Below are 27,685 nucleotides of genomic sequence, written 5' to 3'. Positions count from 1 at the left end.
ACATGGCTCAGCACGGTAGCACGAGGTGACACATTTGGCACTCATATTAGCCGCTCCGTTTAAGGAATGTCGTTTCGGCTACCGCTGCACGAGAACGGTGGATGGAACAAGGGGGATGTTGCCGTGAGAATTACCGAAATGAAAAAAAAACGAGCTTCAAGCTGAGCAAACAGGTGGTGTTTAACAGCTAAGACTGGTAGAGTTCGTTAGGGTGGACGGTGAGATGTTTCGTCTAATTGATTACACTGCAATCTGCGTGTAAAGGCTTGTTTTCATTAGTCGGAGTTTGTTCGGTTTTTTTTTGCATTGCAAAAAATAAAGATGAATATAGCAATGACTCGAACGTTTTGCGTATGCATAATTCAGTAAAAAAAATCATACTCCAGAGCTACACAGGTAGTCAGCAACAGTATAGTTTAGTAATTGTAAACTTTTTTCTAAAACAATTACAATTAACATCATTTTATTTAGGAACTTCATTTCTGAGCATGTGATTTCCCAAAACTGATGAAAAATTCAGATGCAAATGAATTCAACTCCCTGTTGATCAGATCAGATGAAAGTTTATGCTGATACTGTGTTCCATCCTTGTCACTAGTATGGCTTTGTAACTAGCTCTATTCTTGCAAATGAACTGCATCGACGTCGAGATTTTAATTGCTAAAATAAACTAAAATAAAATAAAATGTGCCATTAAGGTGCTTTGCTTTGAAGAACAGTTTTCAGCGCGGTACATCAACTGGTAGAGCTTTACGCATGACATCGCTCAGCAAGATCAGCAAGCTTATTTCAGCGAGCTTGCTGAGCTGTACGGCGAACCAAGCATCCTGACGTTGGCGAAGGCTGGCAGGATACGATGGATGGGGCATGTCATGAGGATGCCGGACCCATGCCCCACCAAGAATGGGTTCGACAGCGATCCCCAGTTCGGCATAAGGCGCAGGGGAGCACAGCGAACTCGATGGCTGGACCAGGTGAAGCGAAACCTGACAGAAATCGGGTGTCTGCAGCCAGGGACCGAGCATCCTGGAGCATAATTGTTGACCACGATTATGATTGTTATCACCAGACCAACAAGAGAGTGAGAGAGAGACAGAGAGAGCATGACATCGCCTACATGTTCTGTCGATTCGCAAGCCGATTCAAAGACTCGATCACTAACCCTAGCGGGAGATGGACATATTTAAGGCAACTATTTTCAGTTTAAACACTAACTTGTGATTCGTTGTATATTATTTTAAAAGTTTTAACGATGTTTCAGCTCCTACTAGGGAATCTATATCATTGTTGTAAAAGTACGATCCAATCATTTGATGTTTTTTTTTTAAATCATCTTCGAGATTTGTTCTGAAAGTTGGACGCCTACAGCTTATTTGATTGCTCGTGTCGATAGATTTTCGTTACTAGATTTAAACACAAAGTACAACTTTCAAAGAGCATTCGAGCCAAATGTGTTGTCTCGCCTCGATCCGAGTTTAATAAAAGAATAATCCCCCATAACTTATATAAGAAATAGAGTAAATTTTCTCATACAATTTCGCAATATAGAATACAACAGAGAAAACTATGAATAAACTGCACATCTCCAGCATTGTTTCTAAGCTCATATGAAGCTTTACTTTTACCATTCCTGTTATCTCTTCATCATGCATGTTAGCATATTCTAGAGAAAATTGTTTTTGCGGTTTAAATTGTGATATCATCATTGCACGTAAGCTGACAGTCAACACACAACCTTTCCGCGTGCTGATAGAAAAAAAACCGTTAGTGTTACTGTTACACGTGTTGGTATATTTCAACAGCGATGACCTTAGCTGGTGCTGAGAGCGGTCAAGATGAATTTGTATACATAGAAAAATAATTGGACGGATGCGTTTCATACACCATTACAGGCGATTCACTTTCGTTGCCCCGTGCGCAGGGATTCACGCACGGCTGCAATTAACTATAACTACTTTTACCTATCTCTAGAGGCACGATTGTTTGCGGCTGTCTATCGTTTTGGGGAGGGAAAATGGACGAGCTTCTACTTACTCTTACGCGCAATAGTTTCGATAGAAAAGTGCAACGGAATACTGACGATTGCTTACATGCCGATGGAATGTACGAAGAAATGGATTGAAGGTGCTGGTAGCCGATGTTCGCTGGATGTTTGTTTCCCCATCTTCTATCGAAACAGCTGGCAGATTTCGCTGCTGTACGTCCAATTTTCAGCTAGCCATATTGCTGCGCAGCAACACACCGAGGGCCACTAGTGTGGCGAGCACGGTCGACAGCATAGCCGTGGGCGCGGCACTCTGGAAAGGAAACGATCACACCGATGAGTCAATGGCACACCGCCCCCCCCCCCTTCTCTCCTCCCCTCCACTCACGATCACGTAGTAGTTGCAGCGGTCGCCGAGGCAGCAGGCGGAACAGGTCCAGTCCTCGTACCAGATGTGCGTGCAGTACGGCATGTGCTTGGTGCGGATGCGCTGGCAGATCTCCTTCTTGGCGCAGCGCTTCGACACGTAGAACTGTTTCTGGGCGCCGAGCGAAAAGTATGGCGTGCTGCCCCACCGGATCTCCGTCAGGCAGGCGTCCTCGCCCTGCTGGCAGATCTTGACCGTGTTGAGACACTTTTCCGTGTTGCCGGTCTGGTTCGAGCAGACGTAACACTCGTGAGCGGCACCTGTGGGGGGAGGAAGTGTCGGAAGCAAAACAAAGACGGTGGCGTCAAGTAATTTGCGGAGGGCGATAAACCACGGTTTGGTAGAAGCGATTACTTACATTCGCCAACGAGCCCGATCAGCAGCACCGCGACCAATGGCAACAGCTTCGAGTAGTCCATGGCTTTGTGTTGGTGACAACCAGCTGGCAGTGTGGGGAAATACCGGGAGGATTGGAAAGCTTGGGATGAGATTCTGTTGTGCAGGGTGGAAAAGCGCGTACAACCCGAAACCCGCAAAAGGCACAAAAACAACGTAAATGGGCTATCGAGGGGGAAAAGCGAACCGTAAACAGCGTTTGACGTTTGTCAGTCACACCCAAACGAAGAATGTCGAGAGGGGCGCGTAGCTGCCCATGCAGCAAAACTGCCCTTCGAGCGAACGGCCTGTCGGTGCGGTTCGCTTACATGGCCGGAACGGTTCAATTTGACAGTTGGTGTGCTACAAACGTTTGCTTGCGGTACAAATGCTGACTGATTATTTAAAACAATCGTTGAAAATAGAGACAACATAAATTTAAACACATATCGTTCATCAGAAAGCATTCATTTCGTCAAAAGAATAGGTTTTTAACAATGAAGTCACAACACAACAATGTACAAAAAAGCTAAAAACAAAGCAAAGTAGCAAGTACAGCAAGTAGAAAGCAAACTTCTAAAATTAAAAGTAGAAAATTTTATTCCCTGTCCTTTTCACATCATTGCCTCGTTTATGATACGATACGAGAAGCAACTGCAGCACATTTAACACTAAAAACGGCTGCTGTTACTGTTTGCGATGGTAAAAGATATTGCGAACAAACAATACCCGCCCGTTGCTATATGTGAACGGCCGCCCGACGCCATCTTGTGGCTGCCGTGAAGAAGAAAAAAAAAACACGGCGGTTACATGGTGCGTACGCAAGGCCAAAAGGAAAGCGTGAAAGAGATCGTTCAACCGTTGCTCGCAAGCACAACCAGAGCGAGAGAGCGAGCGAGATGCTTTCCAGACCTGGCAACAAGGCGCGCATATCGCCACATTCCTTAGCGTCGGTCCCGCAAACAACCCGCGGTGCGCTGGTATTGAAAGTTGCTATTCGCTCTCCTCCAACCCATCTCCACCCTTTCCCACCGTGCAAGATCGTGCCTGCGTAGGCACGCGTTTGTCCGTCTCGGAAACTACCTCTCCAACCACGGGCCACCTACACATAGGAGACATACACACACAGTGCGCGCGTAGGCCGACCCGCGTGCCTACGGATATACCAACACCGAACCAAGCGCTCCGTACACGCAGACACACACACACACACATCAGCGTTAGCGCGCAGCAGGCGCCGCGTATCTATTTCTATTTTTCTACGTGTCATCCCGTCCCTGTCTGGCAGGCGGTGCGCGATTAGGTTCGATTCCAAATCGCCCGAGCGAGCTGTCCCCCTTGCGCACGACGAATCCGGGCCGCACCAGCACCAGCAGCGATGGATGAGAGCGTACGGAATAGTACGAAGCTCGATATCGAGGGAGTTAGACAGCAGTCCGCGACCGAGGCACTGCGCGCTGAAAGTGAACCGAAGGAAAGCTACAGGAAGCTCGGCGAGCCGGACGTTAATAGGAACGGGTTTGACGGTTGGTATTTAGCTAGAATATTTGCATGGAATGCATGAATGTCCCCTTTCCCTAGTAGCTGGCAGTAGAATGGGTTGTGCCACGAGCACACTGAGCACAAGATTTAATGAAACGGAGGCAAACGCACCGAACGAGGTGTGTATCACATGACCCCGACAGCAATGAAGCCTGTCTGTGGGTCGCAGATCTTTATCTCCATCGATCCGTCCCGATTGCTCTGTCATACTCTCATTTGAACAAATCTCAACACCATATCACTACACCGCGCTCGAGCTGATGCTGCGTCGATGCACGTTGGGCAAAGATAATGAACAGTGGGGGATAGCAGTATCGTTGAAGCGTTACCCGCCTTTATGCTGACGTCACACGGGTCGTGCGATTGCGTAGGCATCAACGGCAGCACAGCACACCGCGCTGTCGTCAATCCGTCTCTGACACTGCCACAGACCGGGGTTGTTTTATATTTAAAAACCTTCCTACCTTACCGCAACCGCACTAATTCGTTTCCTCTCTGCCACCTTACCCTTCGCCACAGCTGCGACGACCATCCGGGCGGAAAACGGCCACCACGCGATGCCACGCGAGAACGGAACGGGCGCCAAGGATGGCGAGGAGGAGCGGATGCTAAATGGTGCCGGGGTGGAGCCGTCCGGGGCCGAACCGACCGAGAAGGACAAGCTCGCCCAGAAGGAGGTGGAGGTGAAGTTCATCCCGTCGCAGAACGGGGACGCCCGTATTGACATGGAGCTGGAGAGTCAGGTAAGCTGACAGTTGGGTGAAGCAATTAGCATCCCCCGGCGGCAATTACATGCGCACACACGGGCGTGTACCGCACGACGAAAGTCTCAGCCCCCGCGAACCATTGCACGTAACAAGTGTCCGCAGACGGGTTGAAGCTTTCGTCCTGAGTGGAAGTTGCTGCTGCAGCGGGAAAACATTACTCTCATCCGTTTGCGTTTTTTTTGGTCGTCTTTCCGTCCCCCCGTACAGCAAGCACTCACCGGCATGACCAAGGAGGAGCTGATGAAGTACGCCAACGATCCGTTCTGGGTGCGGCTGCGCTGGCTGCTGTTCGTGCTGTTCTGGGCCCTGTGGGGTGCGATGCTGCTCGGCTCGTTCTACATCATCTACGACGCGCCCAAGTGTGCCGCACCGGTCCCGCTGTCCTGGTGGCAGGAGGGACCGCTGGTCGAGCTGGACGGTGAGCGCCAGTTCGCCGACCAGCTGCCCGAGGTGGAGCGGTACGGTGCGAAGGGTGTGATCTATCGGCTGCCGGCGGATGAAACGTACCTGGTGGAGACGGCGGCCGTACAGGGCAAGCTGAAGCAGCTGGTCAGCACGTTCGGGTAAGTGAGCGCCGCTAATCAGTTCGACCTTGAGCAGGCCATTGAGGGGAGGATGACCAGTTGAGGCTCGGTAACCGACGGTGCACACATTTTCGGCACACAAATCTCTCTTTAAGCTTCTCAATTAACCGTCTCCGGAAGTGGAATTCCTTTCATCACGCTCATTGGTACGGTTGCTCGTTAGTGTGTGCCGTCTGAGCCGTTATAGTTTGAATAGTTATACAGATTTATCATTCACTGAGGCTACTTGGAGAATCTAAGCAGTGAAATAGCAACTGCAGGACAGATAATCTAATCGGTAGTCTAAGGGCAATGTTTCTCTTTAGGAGACAGCCAATGTATCTGAAATGACGGGACGATTCAAACTGTTGATATCAGATAAACAATTGATCTTCCAATGCTGCAGCCTGGAGAGGCTATAGCCCAATATTGACGCTCATACTCACTTAATGATTGGGTTTTGGGTGAAATTATGTGCATTTCCGAAGTGTGTCTGCGTCAACACTTCTGCTGCCATTTTGTTAATACCATTCCCATTCACATTTTCCCATTTGCAGCACCAAGGACGTGAAGGTCGTGGTGGACATCACTCCCAACTACGTCACCAAGGAGGACGCGCTGTTCCAGGAGGCGCTCCAGAAGCCGGACAGTGCCGCCCACTCGGCGTTCGTGTGGCGCGAGGCAGGCATGAAACCCCCGAACTGGCTGTCGATTGCCGAGGAGGGCAGTGCGTGGAAGAACGCCTCCAACAACCAGTACGTGCTGTCCCAGTTCGGAGCGGATCGGTACGATCTGCAGCTCGGCGAACCGGCGGCCCGGGACAAGCTGAAGGCCACCCTCAAGGCGCTGCTGGGCCAGGGCGTGCGGGGCGTACGGTTGGCCAACGCGAAGCATCTGCTGATCAACCGCGACGGCGGCGACGAGGCGCCCATGAACCTGGAGGAGGCGGACAAGTCGCTCACCCACACCGACTACGGCTTCTGGACGCACAAGGAGACGACGTACCGCGAGGGGCTCGGCGAGCTGTTCCGCGAGCTGGTGGAGCTAGTGCACGAGCAGACGGACGGCGAAGGGTTCCTGTCCGTGACGGAGGACATTCTGCGGCCGGAGGTGTTCGCCGTGAACGGGACGCTGCAGATGGATGCCCCGCTGTACGGCAACATTGAGTTCGATCTGCGCGAGGGCAGCGGGCCGGATGTGGCGCGCAAGCTGCGCCACGACATCGAGAACGCTTACCGGACGATCAGCGAGTACGCGGCGGTGGCTAGCGGGGCCGGCTCGGGCAAACCCTGGCTGCAGCTGCGCTACGACCGGGCCTCGCTCGAGCACGTGCCGGCGTCCGAGTACACCGTGTTCCACTTCCTGCTGCCCGGCGTGCCCGTCTTCCCGCTGGACGTGCTGGCCCGCGGCAACGTGTCTAGCGAGAGTGTGGAAACGCTGGAAAAGTTCCGCGCCACGCCCTCGTTCCAGCACGGGCTGTTCAACGTGTACACCGATGCGAACGCGTCGGCCATCGCATACACACGGTAAGAGGATTTAAACCACTGGCTTTAAACGCTGCCGGATCTCGCTAACTAACCCCTTCGCACATCTCTCTCATCTTCTTTGTAAAATGCTTTCCTATCGCTCTACGATGCGCTAACAATAATTCACAATTACACGCTCGACACAGCTGTTTGTAAGTGACCCGTTTTCGTTACTAACACCCATTTGTTCTGTATACCTTTTTGAGTTCAAATGTAGTTTCGTTTTCGTCGACTCAATTCAAGCTGCTAACTGCTATTTACGTCATCTCTCACCTCCTTTAGGCTAAAGTCGGGCAACCCGGGATACTTTGTCGTGCTGAATCTCGCTTCGACCGACCAGAAGACGACGTTCGACTTCAGCGGTATCGATGGCATCGGCAGCGAGCTGACGGTGGTGCTGACGAGCCAGAACTATGCCGTCCCGAATGTTGGCGTCAAGTAAGTCACCACTCACCCTTCTCTCGGCCCGTTGCGTGTCTTAACACACCATGTTTTCGTCTTCTTTTTCCTCCGTAGAACCAAGGTACCGGTCGATGCCGTACCGTTGTCGCCGAAATCTGCCCTGATTGCCACCTACGTACCGACCAAGTAAACCCTCAAAACCACTCAACCACCAAACGTGGAGATAGTGAGTGTGTTAGCGGGCCCGGTTGGCGGACGAGTAAAGTATCTTGGACGTATAGTCTAATACCTATCCTTGCTTGGGAGGTATATGCGTGTCTGCATTTTGCTATTCTATTATCTATCGCTTTAGAGCGCATCTGCAATCGCGCTGCCGCGTTTAAATTTGATCACTTTTTTCCGCCCTTAGCCGGAATGGGTGTTTATCTCAAGTACGTGGCAGTTTTGCAGAGATGTGCGCTCAGCTTCTCAATAAAGTAAAATAGCCATTAGGCTATAATAGCATACAGAACTGGTACAACATGTTATCAATTATTATTAGGGTATGTGTAATTGCCGTAGGTTTTTTTTTTTGCATACAGAAAGAAACGAACATACATTTACCATCAGAGCGATTAGACTAGAGGAGCCAAACTCATTTGACCATACAGGACAGTGCCAAATGTTCGCCTTGCTACTCTCGTGCGCTTGTCGCTCTCTTCTTTTGTGCATTTTTTTGCTGTAATTTGGACACGTTCGTTGCAATCTGATAAGCATGTCAAAATCTCTTCCGTTGCAGTCGACAAATGGTAATTCGAGCCTCCTCCGTTGCAGTCTGGAAACATCCATGACTTCATCCATGATTTTTCTTCTTCTTTTATTGATCTACTGCTCTGTTTCATCGCCCATCCTTTCCATCGTTGGCGTAACAGAGTATGTGTTTGATGGTATAACTACATTCACCGCTTACTTTTAACATGCCGGTTGGAGACACGTGTCCTCCACTATAGAAACGTTCACATTAGCGAAACACTGTCTTTATTAGCCTGTGACATTGTTACCGTAGCATCTTTGATCCTTGACGCTCTCTAGTGCCAGCTGAAATGCGTATAAACAAACTAAGCGATCGGCCGAGATGACAAAAAACCGTACTAGTAACGTTGCAGTTTTACGATAGAACGTGGCAACGCCGTACATTAGCAGCGGACACCCATCCTGTTGTCATTCACATGCCGTTGCCGATTCCCATTTAGACGAACGTGGCAAGGATTCCCACTCAGACCTTCGTGACAAGGATGATGACGCTTCTCAATTCTTTTCTGGTTTAGAATTCCTCATACAACGTCTTGCTTGACACTTCAGAAAAGCCTACATTCGTGTGACCGCTTACGGCCTCCGTGTTCCGACTCGTGTTAATCCGACACTGGGTGTAAACATATACAAGGTTTGCATAGTTACATATTCCAGGCACTTGCGTATTTCCCTCCAACCCATCTGAAACGTTTGTAATGAGCTTGTAGAACGCATTCTACAATTGGCAATCGGCGCACTCAGTTCGAATCACTACTCGCACCACAATGACTCGCTCCAGGCAGGGCCACTTACAAGCGTGCAAAAAAAAAAATTGTTTCTTTGTGAAAGTTGTTTAACGAAATGGGTTGGTTCATAGTTGTTCCTCAACCAATCAATGTCCTCGACGTAAAATTAATTTCCGGGATGTTGATTTCTGGTGCTGAGTTCTCGGAATCGCACCCAGATCTCCGAACCGCTTCCGAGAATCGTTGCTCCGGCTCGAATTCCGGATTAGCAGAATCGACGACAGGGGAAGTTGGGATCCGACTGGTGCTGTTTTTCGGCAGCTTGAGCCGAAAGATTTCAATACGATCAACGATCATTGCTCGTGCTATTTTCCATCGCTTTTACTACCACGGGGGAATGGTTCAGCCATTCACCATCGCTTTGTTCTGCCATGAGCTCTCAGCGTCCGACGTTATCAGTCAGGTGAGAGAATTTTAACTGCACGCCATCGCACAGTTATCACAGTCCAATGACCGGTGAGCTCGTCTCATGCATTTTGCGTACAAGACAGGTGCTTGGTTTTGATTGGCTCTAACATTTGGATAAGAACCGAGTTGAATACAGAGACCGGTTCCAGGATGCAGCGACAGCAGATGTTTTCACTCTTATCTGTGTCTTCAATTGTAGCTCATGGGTCCCGTGTCCCCAAGTAATTTGATCGAGCGTGTGCACAAACCGACTGTGGCCTCTGAGCACTGACGACATACGTCAGTGCCATGCGATTGATATGCAGGATCTTATGTTGGTAAGTGCTGTAAACCAACGTTTCTGTACAGTCACAGTAATACCATCCTTTTCCGTTGTTACCGTGGACTGACCACTTATAACCACTAACCACTTATAGAATTGCCTGATGTTGAGCATGCAGTTTGGGACTTTGCGCGCAACGTTTTGGTGCAACCTCCTGGATTTGCTCACCAGGTAAATAATGTAAATGAGCAAGAAAATGAATCTAGTGAAGTGAGAAAACCTAGTAAGTCGTAGAGCTACGATAACCTGCTATAGAATAGCATATACGTACACACACACACACATACAATTTCATTTCGGATGCTAACACTTAACCTAGGGAATGAACAAAAACCTTAACATTCGCGTACAGATTGCCATGTGTTTTTATTTTGACCATACATAATATGGAAAAGCCATAGCCTCCCACATTCTAGCCATAAGCTAATACCTTCAACGCCCTGTTAATAATAAAGTCACTTGTTTATCAAAACTCTACGAGTCACGTCTTATTTCGTTCTAACCAGTAGCACAGCAATATTGATTGGAAGAAAAAAGAAAGGCGTTGAATCTTTATCCTGGGCGTGAATGATGGTAGTGCAAAATATGATCTCAAAACCGCCAACGAATAGATGACCTTTGTTCTTCTCGCTTATCGTCGAATAAGGCAGTTGAGCCATGTTGTTTGTTTGTTTCTTTAGTGCGATGCAAAAAGGCTGGAAGCGATTTGAGGAACATGTTCTATTATAAACAAGATAGATTCAAAAACAAAAACAAAATGTGAAAAAGGAAACTGAAGCTGTAATTCTGAAGAATCTTGTTCTTATGATCTGAACGCATTCTGTGCTCTGGCTATGTTCAAGGAACCTTGAACGTCTACCTAGAACTTCCTAAAATATAATAATTAAATTTAACTTTCAAAACCACTTGATCACCTAGTGAGTCGACGTTTTTGCTAACACACTGCTGAGTATATAGTTGTCCTTGGTATGATATGAAGAAAGAAATCCTTAACATTCTTAGCGCAAAAACTTAAGTTTGTAACGATCAATGATTGCACATTTCCTCGATCAGACCAAGGGTAATGCTATGGTAACACAACAACTTAACTAAACTGGAATGAGGTAAGCAAACTTCCCGTTTTCCTTTACTCAACCAAAAAAAAATCCACATCTTAGTTGCTAACGCTGAGTAACGATAGCCTCCTCTAGCGTGCTCAGAAACGGTTCTGCCCTACCGTCTAGCGATACGATAATGTCTTTGGCCTGCTGCAAGATTTGGCGCGGTTCCACGTCCACCCCGAGCGTGTCTACGATCGCTTGGATTCGGACCAGATACTCTTTCGGCGCCGATGCACCGCAAACGGACTTCAAATTCTCTACCGCCGCCGACGCAATTCTGTCCCTGGACACTCGCTTCTCCGGTGCGCTCAGCAGCTTCGCCAGCGTGAACGGTTCGGTCGCCTCGCTGTAGTCGTCCGGTTCCGACAACTGCGCTGCGTCCTGCCCGGTTCGGCGAGCGGCGTAAGCGTGCGCCAGCAGCACAGCGAACGCGTACGCGACCAAACACCGGGTCGCGCTCACCCGCTCGGTGGCCGTTTTCTCCTTGCCGAGGATTTTCTTCAACATCCCCATCACCCAGAATGAGCTGCTCTCGCTAACCGTGCCGAACTGGGCGATCGTGCTGCGGATGGCCGCGTGTGGTTCCGGTCGCACGGTAAGCAGGGCGTACGCTAAGGTATACCAGAGCGGGTACAGCCGATATTCGATCGGTTCGCTGCAATGGAGAAGTGTATGTTCGGTTAGAATTACTCTAACCATTACACGCCAGTTTCTTTACGGTACAATACCTGATCTTGAGCTCCGGTAGAGTGGCGAGCAGTTGTTCGACCAAACCGAGCTGGGCTACCGGTTCGCCTCGCGAAACGTGCCAGTGATGGAGGAAATGAAGCTCTAGGCACAGTGGTAGACAGTGCTGTGCCAGCAGTTCGTATTGCCACCGAGAGATGGCCGTGTAACCGACAATGTTAAGCGCTCGCAACCATTCCGGTTTTGGCCGGTCGCAGAGATAGTGGCTCAGGGCGGATTCCATAAGCCGCATCCAAGGCACAGTCTGGCTGTCCAGCAAGTTGGCCGACTCGAGCACGCACTGAGTCAGCAGCGGCGAGTTAACATCACTGTCCAGTAGGCGTATAAGCTCATCTACAAATAAACTGGAGAAGAAACTATTTAATTTTAGTCTTTGTGTAACTTAACCATAGTTTGTGTTGCTCATTTTTCAATGTTCAAATTCAAATTTTATTCCGTCCTGAATATTACTGATTGCAATATCTACAACACGATCGCTGATGGTTAATTATTCAAACCTTTTCGTCTTAAAATATGTCAACATATGATTTAATTTTCATTTGAGGTTTTCTATGAATTTAAATTAAGGTGAGTACAAAAAGTATTTGTCTAGCAGAATATTTTAGAGGAAATGGTTAACACTGGCTGCGATTTGAACTTTAAGGTTTTGTCGAATTAATGTCGTTTAAATTTCGTTCAAAAAACATGTTCACTTGATTTTTGTCTTGATTTTGGAGTTTGAAGCTACTGAAATTGTTTTGCAGATATTTTATTCTGATTTGTAAAACACTGTAAGACGACCCACACAATTTCCACGTTTGACTCAAAAACTTACTTGACCCCGCGTGCCAAAATGCCGCTGAAAATAGTAGCACGGGCGACAGCCTAGTTTTTACAGGATATTATTTGATACAACAAATCAGACCGTTTGAAGATCTTTGCTTTTCATTTTGGGATGATAGTTACGTTACACAATCTTTGACTAACAAAAGTGAAAAAAAGCTGTTGTAGATTATTATCGATTGGTCGTAGGCCTCTGATATTTCCAATATTTGCAAAGTTTCATGGCAACTTACTTAGAACTTCACAGTTCTAATACAGAGAAGTAAATTTTGTAAAGTAAAGTTGATATTGGTGTCATTTTGATTATCAACATTTTTGTACTGGAATTAAAGTAGCGAATTCCTACTTTTGATGCTGTCTAAAGTCCATAAATTACAACAGGACGTTCAGTCCAGTTGATATCTTCATTTTCACATTTTCAAAAAAGTGTTCCGTTTTTAATTCCTGTTAGCTGAGCCGATTTTGTTACTTTTCACAAATCTTTTTTCTTATAGTAATTACTTAATTGGTCGTCAAGTACCTTGATTGATGGCTTAACAAAAAATGTAATGTTCCTAAATTACATACATATGAGTAAGAGCGTTTCTACATACACCGAGACTGCAGCTGAGAGATGGCTGTGAGAGAATTGACAACCGGTTTCTCACGCTGGTGTGTGTAGAAGCTCTGAAAAGCGCCGAGATGAGACTTTTAAAATGATGTTGAAAAAATCCATTTTAATCGCTAAAATGAAGCCAAAAAAGTTTCTTTTACTTTTTAATAATATATCTACGATTATTAGACGGCAAAAATGCAAACTATAATTGATCGATCGCTATAAACTGCCAATTCAATTTTTTCGCAGCTCCAAGACATTCACGATTTTGAATGAGGTTGAAACTGAATCGTGAGTTGTTTCTGTTAAGAATTGTTCATCAAATGTTGTTGCTAACCAAATTTAATCATCGGAAAGGATTTAACATACAGTCTGTTCCCGAGTTACACGGTTCTCGACTTCGGACACGGATTCGGAGATACGCGGTTTTCTGAATTTGACACAATAAATATCAAATCAGTACAATTTGCTTCAAGTTCAGTATAAATTGCATTTTTGCTAACAAATTGAAACCGCTTAAAAGCCCTTATTGGGGCCCTTCACAATTCTAGTCAGTTTTTTGTATGGAGTTTGACAGTTGGAGGCTGAAATCATGTAAACACTCCATACAAAACCACACAAAAAAACTAGCCTGCAATTTTCAGTCTAGATTTTTCTAGCCACAATACGGACGTCACACGAAGCGTAAACTTTGGCGTAAACTGGATTTCAGCCATACAACCCTGAAATCTTTTGACAGGAAGTTTACGCTCTCCCATACAAATCAAGCGTAAACTTTTTGAGTTTACGCCTCGTGTGACGTCCGTACAAAGCTAGAATTAGATTCGAGTACATGCTCGAAAACACGGTTTTGTTTACATTTATCCCAAGGTGCATTAAAGAAATCAGGTGATCGAATCTGGAATCAAAGTGTATGTAGTCCAGGTGGTCTCATAGCATTTTTTTATAACCAAATTTGAATATCACTTTTTGACAGAACGAGTGAAAACTTTTGCTCCAACGAGCTTTCTGGAGGCTTGACGAATACTCAAAACACTCTTAAAATCTTCATTCAGAAGCAGAAGCGATAAAAATCAGGCTTCTAAATTCATACACCTTGGGATAAGCCCACCTATATATTATACTCACTTAGATAGCTGCTCGAAAACTGCTATACAATGCAAATAGCTGACAGGCTGAAATTTCAGCCTACGAGCTTCAAACGGAAAGGGCCCCAATATTAGAGTTTTCTGCACGAATCACATCAAATAAATGAAAAAGTGTATAAAAGTAGTAAATTAAATCAAAATTTCCGAGAAATCAACAGTATTTTACTCAGAAAACGTGAAATTCGACTTACGCGGATATTCGAGTTACGCGGATTCGTCGGGAAAGCAGAGACCGAGTAACTCGGGAACAGACTGTAGTTTATATTGACTTTTTAAACCATTTCACTAAAATTGTGCGAAATTAAAAGCTCAGTTTCATCAAAATGTTCTTTTCCTCCCGATTTTCCTTCTATAACTACGACAGTTTTTGCAATTCATGGTTTGACAATTCATATAGAAACCTGCGGAGTTGAAAATCTCTTCATATTCCAGAAGTCCTGAATTGACTGACATGTACTATAGAAGCAGAAATGCTCTATAAATAAATTTATGCTCAAGCGGTCGCGAGCCAAACCAAAAGAATTCGCGGGCCATCAGTTTGACATCTCTGTGTTAATCCATCATGGAGTTAGCACCATCCAGTATTTAAGCATTTGTTCTAAAACTGAAATTTTTTTAGGACAATGAGTTTGCTTCAACCGTTCCGATCGTTCCGACCTTTATAACCGTTCCAATCGTTCCGATACTTCCAACCATACCGACGGTTCCGTCATTCTGATACATCCCATCGTTCCATCCATTCCGATTGTTCTGATAATTCCAATCATTTCAATACTTTTAACGATACCGACCGTTCCGATTGTCACCGTTCCAATCGTTTAGATAAATCCAACCGTTTCGACCGTTCCATCCGTTCCTATATATCCAACGGTTCCGGCAGTTCCGATCGTTCCGGCAAACCCAACCGTTCCGACCGCTCTGATAGTTCCAATTAGTGATGGGAAAAATAAAGATTTTGTCGGAATCGATTCCAGCTAGCTCCGAAGTTTTCTGGAATCGATTCCGGATAGTAGGTCCGGAATCAGTTTCAGGAATCGATTCCGGATAGTAGGTCCGGAATCAGTTTCAGGAATCGATTCCGGATAGTAGGACCGGAATCAGTTTCAGGAATCGGTTCCGGATAGTAGGTCCGGAATCAGTTTCAGGAATCGATTCCGGAATTGGCTCCGGAAATGGTTCCGGATTCAACTCCGGAATCGGCTCTTGAACCAACTCCAGAATCGGCTCTGTAACCAACTCCGGAACCAACTCCGGAATCGGCTCCGGAATCGACACCGGAATCGGAATCGATTCCAGCATCGGAATCGGCTCCGGAATTGATTCCGAACACGGACTCGGAATCGGGTAGGTCCGATTCCAAGCTCCCTCCACTAGTTCCAATCTTTCCGATACATTCAACGATTCCAACTGTCCTGGTCAATCTGACCCATTCCGATAAATCCAACCGTTCCGACCGTGCCGACCGATTCGATCGTTCCATCCGTTCCGATACATCCAACCGTTCCGACAGTTCCGTCGTCCCTATACATCCGATCGTTCCAACCGTTTCGATACATCCAATGGTTCGGACGGTTCCGATCGTTCCGATACATCCAACAGTTCCGACAGTTCCGTCGTCCCGATACACCCGATCTTTCCAACCGTTCTGACTGTGCTATCCGTTCCGATACACCGACGGTTCCGACGGTTCCGATACATACAACCGTTCCGACCGCTCTGATAGTTCCAATCTTCCCGATACCTACAACGATTCCAACAACTCCGATCAATCTGACCCGTTCCGGTAAATCCAACGATTCCGCCCGTTCTGACTGATTCGATCGTTCCATCCGTTCCGATACATCCAACCGTTCCGATACATTCAATTATTCAGACGGTGCCGATCGTTCCGATACATCCAACGATTCCAACTGTTCCGATTGTTAACCGTTCCGTCCATTCTGTTAGTTTAACCGTTCCAATCACATCGAACGGTTCCGATCGATCAAACCTTATAGGTTCAAATGTTGAACCTATTTCCGATCGTTCCGATTGAGAAACGGAACGAACCTTCTAGGTGCGCTCCGACACACACCTCACTAGAGAAAACAAGACACGCATCACATCGAGCGCTTTGAATTAAGGGATGCGTTGTTTGATCACTTTTCGCGAATCGTAGATAATAGTAAATCCGCGATGCTCAGACATTTCTCTTACACACAGCTTCTAGACGAGCCACAAATTTCCGCGACAAATTTTCTACGATCTCTTTATCGCAAAAAAAATAAAACATCGTAAACAATTTTACATACTGTGATGCTGAGGTGCTCTACTGTTGCATGCTGGAAATTTCTCGCGAATCCTGCTGGATCAAGACGTTGGAGCCGTTGAACGTCTTCCGTCTCTTTCTATTGCTTAGCACAATGTGAGCGAGAGGGCGTTAGAATGCGTGTGCGGCAGAACAGTGCGCCTCCCAGGCACGCAGTTTTAAACGCACTGGCTAGTAGACCACACACCAGCAGCTTAGCATTGAACGCCACCGGATCAGAGGAAATTTGTCATTTCATCTCTGCCAGTCAACGCCCGTGCAGCCATTACAGCAGCAGCAGTGTTGCCAACCCTGTTCAACGAGCAAAATTTGCAAGAAATCTCCGAGCAAGAAATCTCCGGACGCAGGTGTACAATTTGGTGACTACAGCAAGTGTGCCATTGCCATTTGTATTGTACAACGCTACCGCCCGCCCACCAACCGGATACCGAGGATGATCAACGAAATGCACTCCAGGATCATAAACAAGCTGCTGGAAATCGAAAGTGTGCTGCAAAGGTTCCCGAAGGGGGAGCGGCGCAACGACTACCTGCAGGCCGTGGCGGACATTCGATGCGATGTGCAGCGCGATTTGGAGCATGAATTTCCACTAGACAGCGAACTGGCGCGTGCCAAATATCTCCTGAAGAGGATAAAAAAAGCCTTGCGGGAAGAGGCCGTGTGCTGTTGCTGCTATCGGCAGGAGAAGCGATATCATTTTTAGTGAAAAGGACGCCCGCGCGGGGAAGGTCAGCGGAACGGCAGCATCTCACAAAGGATGAGATGCACCAAAAAATGGAACCTGCTGCCAACCTGTGCCAGTGCCGCCTGTTCATGGCGTAACAAATGCGTTTGATGTTACGGCCTAAATAAATGTAAGTGGAACCGTGTTTGTGTGTGTATGTGTGTCTAATCGTACTTCATGGAACATCAACTCTCAGGACTGCCGAGAATCTTCCGGTGGGTGGTAAACAAATTCTTACCAAAATTATCTAATGATCTAATATCGTTGTACAGTAGAAAAAGGTTTGGTAGAATAGTTAGATTTTCATTTTCCAGTTCGATTTTTTTTTCTAACCAACAAATTGTCGAGCAATGAGAAAAATGAAATGAACTGTCACTCACAGGATCACCGGAGAATGACGAGCGAACTTTGTACCCGGATCGTTGCCGTTCTGTTGTGTGGAATTTGCTCTAACAAATCCGCCATTTCGCTACCGGCGCACATTTCCTATCTTTTTCATGCTGATGCATCTAGCTACTAGCGGGTAAATGAGGTTAGAATGGGTAAAGTACGGTACCTTAGCGTATTTTCGGTTTGCCACTTTTTGACACTGGTCAGCAGCTCAGTCATCAAGGCGCGCGCCTCGAGCAGCCGGGGACAGTCCGTGCAGCCGGTGCCGCACTCGTCCGGCAACTGTGCCAGCACACCGGCTATCGACGCAACCAGCCGCAGTACGGCCGCGGTCAGCTGGGGCTTCCCGCTCGTCACCTTGCTTGCCGCCCGGCCAGCATTCATCAGCATCCGCACGACGACGCCGATGTACAGCTTGCGCTTCAACAGATACATGCCGCCCGGCACGAGCTGGTTCGCTTCGTTGCAGCGCATTCCCGTCACGATTTCAAGCAAGCTGCAAAGGGAGAACGTAGAGCACCATGATGAATGATCAACGGGTACCTTACTTTACATATGCTTTACTTACAGCATGAGCGCATCGTCGAGCTCGCGGTGCGGCACCTTCGGCTCGCGCAGCAGAAAGCCGGCGTCCGCGGTCATTACGAACCAATCGAGTGCCGGCGTCAGCTCGGCAACGTGCATCGGCATCCACACGAGGCGGGCAAAGTGGTGCAGCAGCCGCACCATGGCCGTGCGCGTTCGCTCCTCCGACCGCACCACCGGCTCGTACGCCAGCCGCACGCAGATCGCGAGCGTAGGGGCGTGCGTGCGCCGTATCCAGCAGGGCAGGGGATCGAACGGTTCGCCGAACCAGCGGCAACGCACGAACACGCACGCGAGCAGCTCGTGGCACTCGGGGCTGTGGTGCTCCAGCAGGGCGTGCATCCGCTCGAGCAGCAGCTCCGACGGCAGCAGCCGCTCCCAGGGCAGATCGAGCACGAGCGTGTTGTACACGTACAGGGCCGAAATCATGATGCGCGGATCGACGAACCATTCCAGGTACCAGTGCAGGAAGTACAGCAGTATCTGGCTGCAATGGTCGGTGTCGGCGTACGCTTCGCGCACCTGCTCGATCGCGTACTCGACGCAGTGCAGCAGCACGCCGAACATCCACTTGGCCTTGTCGTTGTTGCAGTGTCGCGCTGTGTCGATCACGGGCGCCATGGCCGTCCTGCCGTACGGTGTGGTCGGCGAGTATCCACCGGGCCGGGCGTGGGCATGGACGTCCGCACCGTACGGTACGATCCACGGCTCAAACATGCGATACACGGCGGGCAGCAGGTTGTCGTGCACTGAGGGGGAAAAAAAAACAGCAGCATCGCACATTAGAAAATCGGTCAAACAAAATCGGTTCCGTCCGCGCGCTTACCGCATCCGATGCGATTGTCACGCATGCCGGCGGCAAGCAGGCTGTGGGCAAACATGCCCAGCAGCATTCCCAGCACCTCGATGTACGCGCCGTGCCGTCTGTACATGCCGCTCCATGGGTAGGCGGCATCGCGCTGGCGCACAAAGTGCTCGGTCACGGCCACCAGCAGATGGTGCAACAGTTCCGGCCCCAGCACCGGCTCGGTGCAGTTCGCTGCGGCAAACTGGCGATGGGCCTGGTGCAGTGCGTCCTCCGCCATGCCGAGGTACAGCTCGGGCAGATGGTGGGCCCGCGAACGCAGCACGTTCAGCAGCCGTAGCAGCATCACCGGCGGCAGCGTGGGCCACTGCGAGTACGCGTTGATCGTGTGCTGCAGCAGTTTGCCAAAGTTGTCGGGAAATTTGCTGCTCGCCAGCGTTACCAGGTGTGAGATTAGGATCTAAAATTTAAATGAAATAAAAAAAAAGCGTACATACAATCTTCCAAATATCGCTGCCTGTGCTTAGGACGTGCTTGTTGATGACCTACGTCTGCAAACTTTTCATCCTGCTCGGCTTGCTCATCCGAGCGCACCGGGCTGACGGTATCCGCGGGCCGCGCTTTGTACAGTCCGATCACTATCAGCTTGGCAAACTGGTCGAGCTCGTCCGGCGCGACGTCATGCTCCTTTAGCCACCGCGACAGGTCGAGCTGTGCGAGAGAACGGTAAATTCGTGTTAGTGTGAGCCCACGCGTTGCGTCGGTTCCGACCGCGCCTACCTTGCTGCCGAACATGTCCACAAACAGGGTCAGCTCCAGGCTGCCGGTTTTCTGCTTCACCAGCTGGCCGTACACCTGCAGCAGCGGCCGGCACGGAATGCGCCCGTCCTCTAGCAGGGCAACGATCACGCTGGACGGTTTGTGGCCCGCCTCGAGCGCGTCCGCAAACAGCTGCCCGACCTCCTCGAACATCAGCTTCGACAGCTCGCTCCGGTACGTCTCGAGGCTTAGCCGGACGGCGAATGTGAGCGGCGGCACGAAGTTCGCATCGGACACCTCGTGCAGCAGCGTGCGCAGCATCGTCCGGATGATGGCGTTCAGCGACTGGACCGCGGTCTGGTCCGTCTCCGCGCAGTAGTCGACGAACAGACTGTTCCACAGCTCGCGCAGCAAGATGGTGTGGTGGGCGATGTACGGCGGTATGTTGATCGCCATCTGCAGGAACGCTTCCAGCCCGCGCAACCGTGCGTCGATGCGCTCCTGCACGGTCTTGTCCAGCGTGGCACACTTCGTGTGCACCTTGACCGTGGCGGCCCCGGCACAGTACAGCACGCTACACTTGGCCTGCTTCACCACCTGCCTGTCCTCGTTGACGTACAGCTGCCGGTACAGCTCGAACAGCTCGTCCCGGCGCTGCTCCAGCTCGGCCTTCGTCGTCCAGTACGTTTTGTCGATGTGCTGCCGCACGATCCGCAGGCTCTCGGTGATGCGCCTGACTCGTACCGCCGCCGGTTTCGCCAGTGCGTCGCGCAGATCCTGTAGCTCGCCGCGCACCTCGACCACCGGCACTGGGAGCGGATCGGTGTACGCGTTTGCTAGCCGGCGCTGGATGGCCTCGACTGGCGCAAGCGCCGGTTTGCCGGCAGCAGGCCCTTCGGACGGTTGGGCCTTCAGCGGTTGGGCCGGATGGACGCGGTAAAGCGCGTACCAGCGTTCCACCATCAGACGGTGCAGCGTGACGAGGGCCGGCTGGTTGACGCACTCGGGCCAGCATTCCTTGATGGAGCATAAACAGTTGATTGCGTGAAATGGGTTGAAATCGCATGCGGTTACGGTTAGGGGATAGCGTCTGTGTTTATCCGATACACGTGCTCTCATTTTGAACCTCACACACAAATGTAGAAAGCGTTAGTTTTTTATTGAAGACATGCAACTGTTTCGTTTAGCTGGGAGGGATAAAGGCAATGCATTCCGGCAAATAATTAGCCTTTGGCATCGATAGCTTGGACGATAGAATAGTTTGGACGATTTGTAATTTAAATTTTAATGTAATCTATTTGGCGTTTATTCCAATAGTAAAATATCACAGACACAATTTTCATAGCCAAAATGGAATGAACAACGAAACACAAACGCGTTTTTATTCAATTTGAATTGAATTCAAATTCTCATTTCCTTGCACTTCGTTAATTTTCGCATATAAAAATCCTATTGGATTTTATTTTTTTACAAAAATTGTATGTTACGCTCTCCAGCCAAACATATCACCATCGAATAAGGATCTCCAAACGTAGACCATGTAGGCCATGCGATTCATAAACATAAACTTTAAACACTACTGAACTTTAAAACAACAACCAGACATGAACAAATAAACAAATATTGTTTGAAATAATCCAACTACAAATGGTCATGGTTGTTCGTGGTTGACACTTTTCAATTCAAACGCTCTCCGACCACCGACTCTATGTGTTTACCTGCACGCCCTGCAGAGTCGCCTGCAGATGGGGAACGGCGTACTGCGCTGGTAGATTGATCGGATCGTCCATCGCGATGCGGTTCAGGTCCGGGTCCAGCAACCACAGCTGGAACGCTTTGACGAGACTGAAAAGGCGCGTAAGCTTTAATACGAAACATCGCCAAAAACGCAACGGCTTACCGCAACATTTCCACCGCGGTTTCGTTCGCGTCCTGCGCGCTATGGTAGTGCAGCTCGAGACGGCACAGCGTCTGTTTCACCTTTTCCATCAGACCGGTGTCCGCACCGTACAGTCGATCCGACACGCCGTGCACCGGGTCGCCCACGTCCGTGACGCGCGTCAGCAGGGCGGCGAAAAACTGCTGCCAGACGGCCAGACACAGTGGATGCTCCACGCTGACGCGCACCAGAAAGCGGGCCAGCTTGCAGTACACCAGCGAATCGGCCGCAGGACAAAAGTCTTCCTCGCGCGTGCGCAGGCCGCCGCTCACGTCGCGCAGTGCCGCGTCCAGCTTGAGCGATTCCTTCCGCTTGAGGGCGCGCAGCAGCCTGGGCCAGAGTTCGGTGTCCAGTTCGAGCTGTCGGTGCTCGAGCTCGAACACAAGCAACGCCAGGGCCACGCAATCGCTTGGCAGGGTGCCGTACAGCAGCGGCGGCTCGGTACCGATTATCTTAGACCAGAGCGAGTGTATGCCCGGTTGCTTTTGTTTCGCCTGCGCGAAGGACTGTTCAAAGGGAGAGACGGACGTTTAATGCACATGTTGCACGTAAGATTAGTGCGGCTGAATGTAGCACAACCAATGTTTTACCTTGAAAAATGGCGCCAGCTTATCGCGCAACGCGTTCCAGGCTTCCGCGTGGCCAAACGAAACCGAGGCGAGCACGTTCAGCAAACGCAGCACCTTGGCACTGTTCGTCCAGCTAGATATTTGCGTCAACCAGTCGCACCACATGCCGACTAACGCCGCCGGCGTTGCGTAGCCACAGCGCCAGTGCGAAACCGCTTGCGACACCAGCATCGTGCCCACCTTGCCCACCTTCGCCTGATCGAGCAGCTTCAGCGCGAGCATCTGGTCGCTCTGTTGCGGATTGATCGTGCTGGTGGAAGGCTTTGGCAGCGTCCAAACCAGCTCAACGTCACCCTGTACCAGCTGTGTCAGCAGGGCGGCGAACCGCTCGCTACCCAGCAGCGCATGGGAACACTCGGTAAACAGCAGACTGATCAGCTCCAGGCAGCGCACCACGACCGTGTCGAGGTGGTGATCTAGCAGCAGCTGCAACACGTTTACGCCGTCCTGGCAGAATACGGGCACCCAGTGTCCGATGGTGGTGGTAAGCATCGCGGCCAGACACGCAACCGGGCACCGTTCGTCAACCGCCGCCTTCACGTCCGGCAGCTGCTCGAGAGCGGGCACGTTACGCACCTCCGCACTGGAGGGATCCTGCAAGATCTGCTGCACGATGGGCAGCGGCTGGTCGAGCGCGTGCAATCGCAGCTGCAGCAGCACAAACAGGCAACGCTCCTGGTAGCTTTCGTGTTCGCTTTGCTCCGTAGCGTCGGAGTTTGCTTTGGCCGGTGGTTGATTTTTGCGAAACGCCACCACGACGCTGTACGCTACGCGGTTTTGTAGCGCCTTTGGCACATTCAACCCACTAGAGGACGAAAGCGAGGAGATTGGTTGTAGAAACAATGCAATGTGAATGCTCACATTTACTGACGTTACCTTATTTCCCCATAGTTGATGTACATTAACAGCCCTAGCGCTAGCTTGTGGTACACGTGCGCTCTGGGATAACTTAGCAGCAGCTCCAGCATCACGTTTACATCTGATTCAGTTGGATCCCACAGCATAACCAACTTTCTTTTGCTGCTGAATACGTCCAGCAGTCTGCTTCCCTTCGCCTGCCAAGCATCGGCGGTGGGCTGAGGGTTGGCCGTGCCGTCCGCCGCCAGCGTTTGTAGCATTACCGAAAGCACAAACACATTTTTCTCCACGATCGTATGGATCTGCTCGATTATGAGCTCGGCACAGACGAGTTCGGCCGCGTCGACAGCAACCAGCACCTGGAAATGAAGGGACGAAGCAACGAAAATGGACGAAAATAACCAATTAGAATATGCACTTCGATTCCAACTGTTCTGGTTCGATTATTCCCTATCTCTATCTTATTTTCGTACTAGAACTCTTTTTTGTCTTTTTGTTTGCTTAGTGTTAGCGTTAGAATTGACTTTAATTAATTTAACATTGTTGCACAGCCTTCCCGGTAGCCTTAACTTTTGTTCTTCTAATTACATAAATTGCACAAGGCAGATACTAATGCGTATTAAATTGTTCGTGCCTTTGCATAGCCCATTTTACTCGAGTAAACCTCCGAAATTTGATAAATCAATTAGGTTATCGAACAATTTAATTCTAAACATGTTGCTATAAACTCCAAACGTGTTCCGATTTGTTTACACTTAATAAAAAAAAACTCTTCGTAATATAAATCAAAACGCTAACGTATACAACTTCAATTTAAACTTCACTGCACGAGTACAGCACATATCTCTGAAGCTGCAAATGTACCGGGCTAGCTATATACATACCTCAAACAGTGTTTTCGTGATTGTGCAGATGAGCTCCTTATCGCTGGATGGATCTCGTGCGAGTGCAAGATCGACGAACGGTTTCAGCACGTTGTACAGATTGTGCGCTGCCTCCTGGCCGAGCAACGCTTTGCTGAACTGGTCCGTAGCGGTGGCATTGTGCGGGACGGGTGGCTCACTTTCATGCTCAAAGTCTGGCCCAAGCGTAAAGTCGCGCTGCACCAGGCAGCGCAGCATCCACCAGCAGGCGCGCGAGCTGAGCAACGCGAAGGGTAGCGTCGAAAGGTGCCGGGCCAGGGCCACGCCTGCTGCGTAGATGCAACGGGCCGCACCGTACACGAGCGTATCGAAGTGTACCTGCACCAGCTCCACCTCCTCGGACGTGTGCGGCCCGTGTGTGTCGCGATAGTAGCGCAGCACGTCGCCCGCGAACTTGACCGTATCGTTGATGAGCAGCGCCAAACGTTGCGCAAAGTGGCTGTATCGGGCGATCCGACCGTACGTCGACAATCCCTCGCCCAGTACGGCCACCAGCCGGTTGGCGAGCGTGACTAGCCACAGCATTTCGGTGGTGGGCAGCTGCCGCACGTCTCCGCTCACCACGCGGCGAATCGCGCGTGACGTAATCGCACCAAACAGCCGCTGGAACGGTATCTGGTCAAGCAGAGCGAGCAGATCGCTTTCCTTAATCGGACGCACCCGCTTGTCCGGCGAGCTTTCCTCCCCGTCGCTATCGACCCATTCGAAGTTGTCGGCCGCTTTCAACCCACCGCCACCCGCCTCTCTAACCGGCATCTTCTCTTGAGCGGTACGGCCCTCCGCTTCTTCCAGCGGCGTTAGGAATGTTTGGCGCTCGAGGATGGGACGCAGCAGCACGTGCGTCAGGGTAAGAATGGCCTGCAGCTCACCGTCCAGCAGATCGGGGCTCGCTTCTTTACCTCCGACCGGTAGCGGATGTACCAGCACGTGTGCCCACGTGCCGATACCGCTGGGAAAGCGCAGCAAATGAAACATCAGCCAGACACGGTCGTGCACGCTGCCCGCACCCAGCAGGTTGGTGCCGACGTGCACAAACCACTTCCGCAAATCCTGCACGTACTCGCATCGTTCGCCCTCGTCGCACCCGCTACCGGACGCTTCCGTGCGCAGCGCATTGCCAATGATGCGTAGCTTTTGGCGTAGCGCCACGGTCGGGTTTTGGCCAGCCTTCGGCGGGTCCGAGACCTTCTTCTCCACCATCGAGCGAGTGTGGAGCAGGTGTATCAGTGCTTCCTTCTCCTTCGTCAGACAGCGATCCAGCAGCGAGGACATGGTACCCTTCGCCTCCTTAAACCGCTCAACGTTCAGCGAGGCGACTCTGATCATTCGGAGAGAGAAGAAGAAAGAAGGAACATGTTTGGATTGGATTCGAGCTTGTGCGGTGCGCCGCTCCACTCACCTGCTTTTCAGCGACACACTCACCGCCCGCTCGTCGTCGCACCGGCCCGTCGCACTGAACTTTACCTGCTGGAAGTCCCAGCATCTGCCCTGCAGGCTGGCTATTTGCTGGTGAGCCACCTTGCGCTCCCGCACGATCTCGCCGTAGCCGTGGTAGCCGGCCCGATACGTCTGTATGCTCATGTGCAGGTCGCCATCGTACCCACCCGGATCCTTCGCCACGCCGTGCGGGCTCTCGGACCGGACGAACTGCTGCTCCATCGCGTCCAGATGCACCCGGTCGGTCTGCAGGGCGGTATCCTCCATCTGCTGGATGCATTGCAGGTAGAGTGTGCGGGTTCGCGGTGCACTAATGCAGGGCCGTTCGATCGGTTGCGCGCTGGTGGTTGAAAGACGTGCGAACGTTTGCTCGCCGTCGCTCGCTTCCAGCTTTAGTTGGCTCAAATCGGGATAGAGCATGGTGGTGGGCAGGTTGGTGACGGCTGGAACACTGCAGGGCGGAGCAGTGGGAGCAAAATCGCCACCCATTTCTTCCTTCGTTTGGCTATCTTCATTCGCTTCTTGTGATTGATATGATTGAGTTTCTTCCACCGCTGAGGATTCAATCGATTGTTCTGGATCGTTGCTAAAGGTCGCTTCTTCCACTTCTTCGCATGCTGTTTGCTCCTCTGATGGCGATGCTGGTGCCATTGCTGTTGGTGTAACAGTTGGTTCGGTCTCTAAAACAAGTTCATCGTCAGCAGCAACAGATTCCTGCACTTCCTCGGCCTTGGCAGCAGTTGATTGTTTTACACTCTTTTTGCTGCTAGTTTTTTTCTACTCGCACCATCGACAGCGCACATTGTTGACGAAGAAAAAAGTAAACAACCGGAAGGTCAATTGTTGCAGAAGATTGCGACCCTGATTCATTTCGCTCTTACCTTCGTCCTGGGCTTCGCGGCTTCCATTGTTGGACCGAGCAGTGGCTCAAACGTGTGCCAGAGATTATTTGAATTGCCAAACTACTCTTGACTTAGCACGACTCACAAACAAAGCTCAATTGTCGATCTACCGCGCACAAGATGGATTAAACGATGACCAAGCGCACATATCTGCATTTATCACGCACGGTATTTGGTAGGAATGGAACACCAATACCTTCACTCACAATTTTAAAACAGGCTAGCTAAACTATTCACTAATCGTAGGTGGTGAAATCAACACATTAATTGCGCACCTACCCGTTTGTCCTTCGTCATTATTGACAAAATCACAACGAAGCCCTACGATACAACAAAACAAAGAAAGGGCACAGGGAAAAATAGATACGGATTGAGCATGTTTTGAAAACACCACTGCTTGACAGCTGCTCCGTGCATAAGCTGTCAATGGACATCGATCGCAGAGTGGCCAGATTATTTTTGCGGTTTTCGGTAGGCGCATCAAAATTTTATCGGTAGTTTTCGGTAGGAGTTTAAGATTATTTCGGTAGTTTTCGGTAGGCTTTGAAGTGTTGAGCGGTGGGGGGGGGTGAGGGTTGTCGTAGATGGAAGCTAATCTGTCCCATGAGGAACAGCACGAGAAAATAACATCTTTCATTTATTTAAAGGAGATAGTTTAGATTTGGTTCATAGCGCCCGCTGCGCAAAGCGACGGAAGAAATCAAGGCGTTCAGAGAATTTTATCATGCCTCCTGCTGCGCAAATTCGAGCAGTTTTCTGCGTAGTTTTTTGCGTCGTTTTGTGTCAAAAAATACGCAAAAAAATACGCTAGACTTCAGCCAAAACTACGATAGCCAGCGTATTTATTGCAGTTTTTAGGTGCGGAACGAGCGCCATCTGTTGAAGGAATGGATGAACTATTTCAGACGGTGGAGCAAAAAAACGGCCGAAAAATTCAAAAATATTGGGGCCCATTCCTTCCTCCTCCTCTTCCTCTAACTCCCTTCCCCTCCCTGCCTTGCCTTATACTTGCGCTTCAGCCCGTGCCTTTCGCCGTCAGCTGATTGTGTGTATGCGTTGGTGTATATGTACATTGCCGTTGTGTATTGTAATTGGTGGGTGTTAGCATTTATTTATTCGTG

At 49.8% G+C, this 27,685-nt stretch overlaps 3 protein-coding genes across 4 annotated transcripts; 1 reads left to right on the top strand and 2 right to left on the bottom strand.

Moving 5' to 3' along the window:
• Positions 1 to 1,770: 1,770 nt before the first annotated feature.
• On the bottom strand, positions 1,771 to 3,035 carry LOC120906077. The gene is made up of 3 exons (XM_040317493.1): positions 2,770 to 3,035; positions 2,373 to 2,671; positions 1,771 to 2,297 (listed from the first exon to the last, which is right to left on the bottom strand). Exons 1-3 carry the CDS (start codon positions 2,828 to 2,830, stop codon positions 2,211 to 2,213), a joined length of 447 nt encoding a protein of 148 aa, XP_040173427.1. The 5' UTR covers positions 2,831 to 3,035; the 3' UTR covers positions 1,771 to 2,210.
• Positions 3,036 to 3,776: 741 nt separating this feature from the next.
• Positions 3,777 to 8,097, top strand: LOC120906075. 2 transcript variants are annotated; one of them, XM_040317491.1, is made up of 7 exons: positions 3,777 to 4,312; positions 4,848 to 5,071; positions 5,303 to 5,658; positions 6,216 to 7,184; positions 7,331 to 7,336; positions 7,467 to 7,622; positions 7,701 to 8,097. In XM_040317491.1, exons 1-7 carry the CDS (start codon positions 4,165 to 4,167, stop codon positions 7,774 to 7,776), a joined length of 1,935 nt encoding a protein of 644 aa, XP_040173425.1. In that variant the 5' UTR covers positions 3,777 to 4,164; the 3' UTR covers positions 7,777 to 8,097. The 2 variants fall into 2 exon arrangements, with proteins under 2 accessions (XP_040173425.1, XP_040173426.1); XM_040317492.1 differs by lacking the exon at positions 7,331 to 7,336 and having other exon boundaries at positions 3,782 to 4,312.
• A 2,131-nt stretch (positions 8,098 to 10,228) lies between these two features.
• LOC120905818 (ectopic P granules protein 5 homolog) lies at positions 10,229 to 26,962 on the bottom strand. The gene is made up of 14 exons (XM_040316999.1): positions 26,544 to 26,962; positions 25,625 to 26,439; positions 24,187 to 25,543; positions 23,321 to 23,661; positions 22,406 to 23,249; positions 21,777 to 22,321; positions 21,595 to 21,721; positions 19,898 to 20,893; positions 19,667 to 19,828; positions 19,139 to 19,577; positions 18,296 to 19,061; positions 17,894 to 18,223; positions 11,722 to 12,084; positions 10,229 to 11,648 (listed from the first exon to the last, which is right to left on the bottom strand). Exons 1-14 carry the CDS (start codon positions 26,568 to 26,570, stop codon positions 11,054 to 11,056), a joined length of 7,707 nt encoding a protein of 2,568 aa, XP_040172933.1. The 5' UTR covers positions 26,571 to 26,962; the 3' UTR covers positions 10,229 to 11,053.
• Positions 26,963 to 27,685: the final 723 nt, after the last annotated feature.

Source organism: Anopheles arabiensis, chromosome X (genome assembly GCF_016920715.1).
Source record: "Anopheles arabiensis isolate DONGOLA chromosome X, AaraD3, whole genome shotgun sequence".
Lineage (NCBI taxonomy): Eukaryota > Metazoa > Arthropoda > Insecta > Diptera > Culicidae > Anopheles > Anopheles arabiensis.
The sequence above is the reverse complement of the archived record's forward strand: the minus strand, read 5'-3'. Positions and strand labels throughout refer to the sequence as shown.

What these genes read in the sequence shown, in the direction of transcription:
- LOC120905818 (XM_040316999.1), bottom strand. Translation starts at nt 26,570, where the DNA reads ATGGAAGCCGCGAAGCCCAGGACGAAG. An exon ending in ATCAACTATGGGGAAATAAG is followed by an intron (nt 23,250 to 23,320) that starts GTAACGTCAGTA and finishes TTCGTCCTCTAG; the next exon opens with TGGGTTGAATGTGCCAAAGG. An exon ending in TGACAATCGCATCGGATGCG is followed by an intron (nt 19,062 to 19,138) that starts GTAAGCGCGCGG and finishes TTTCCCCCTCAG; the next exon opens with TGCACGACAACCTGCTGCCC.
- LOC120906075 (XM_040317491.1), top strand. Translation starts at nt 4,165, where the DNA reads ATGGATGAGAGCGTACGGAATAGTACGAAGCTCGATATCGAGGGAGTT. An exon ending in CAGCTGGTCAGCACGTTCGG is followed by an intron (nt 5,659 to 6,215) that starts GTAAGTGAGCGC and finishes TCCCATTTGCAG; the next exon opens with CACCAAGGACGTGAAGGTCG. An exon ending in GTCCCGAATGTTGGCGTCAA is followed by an intron (nt 7,623 to 7,700) that starts GTAAGTCACCAC and finishes TTTCCTCCGTAG; the next exon opens with AACCAAGGTACCGGTCGATG.
- LOC120906077 (XM_040317493.1), bottom strand. Translation starts at nt 2,830, where the DNA reads ATGGACTACTCGAAGCTGTTGCCATTGGTCGCGGTGCTGCTGATCGGG. An exon ending in GATCGGGCTCGTTGGCGAAT is followed by an intron (nt 2,672 to 2,769) that starts GTAAGTAATCGC and finishes CTCCCCCCACAG; the next exon opens with GTGCCGCTCACGAGTGTTAC. An exon ending in GCTGCAACTACTACGTGATC is followed by an intron (nt 2,298 to 2,372) that starts GTGAGTGGAGGG and finishes TTTCCTTTCCAG; the next exon opens with AGTGCCGCGCCCACGGCTAT.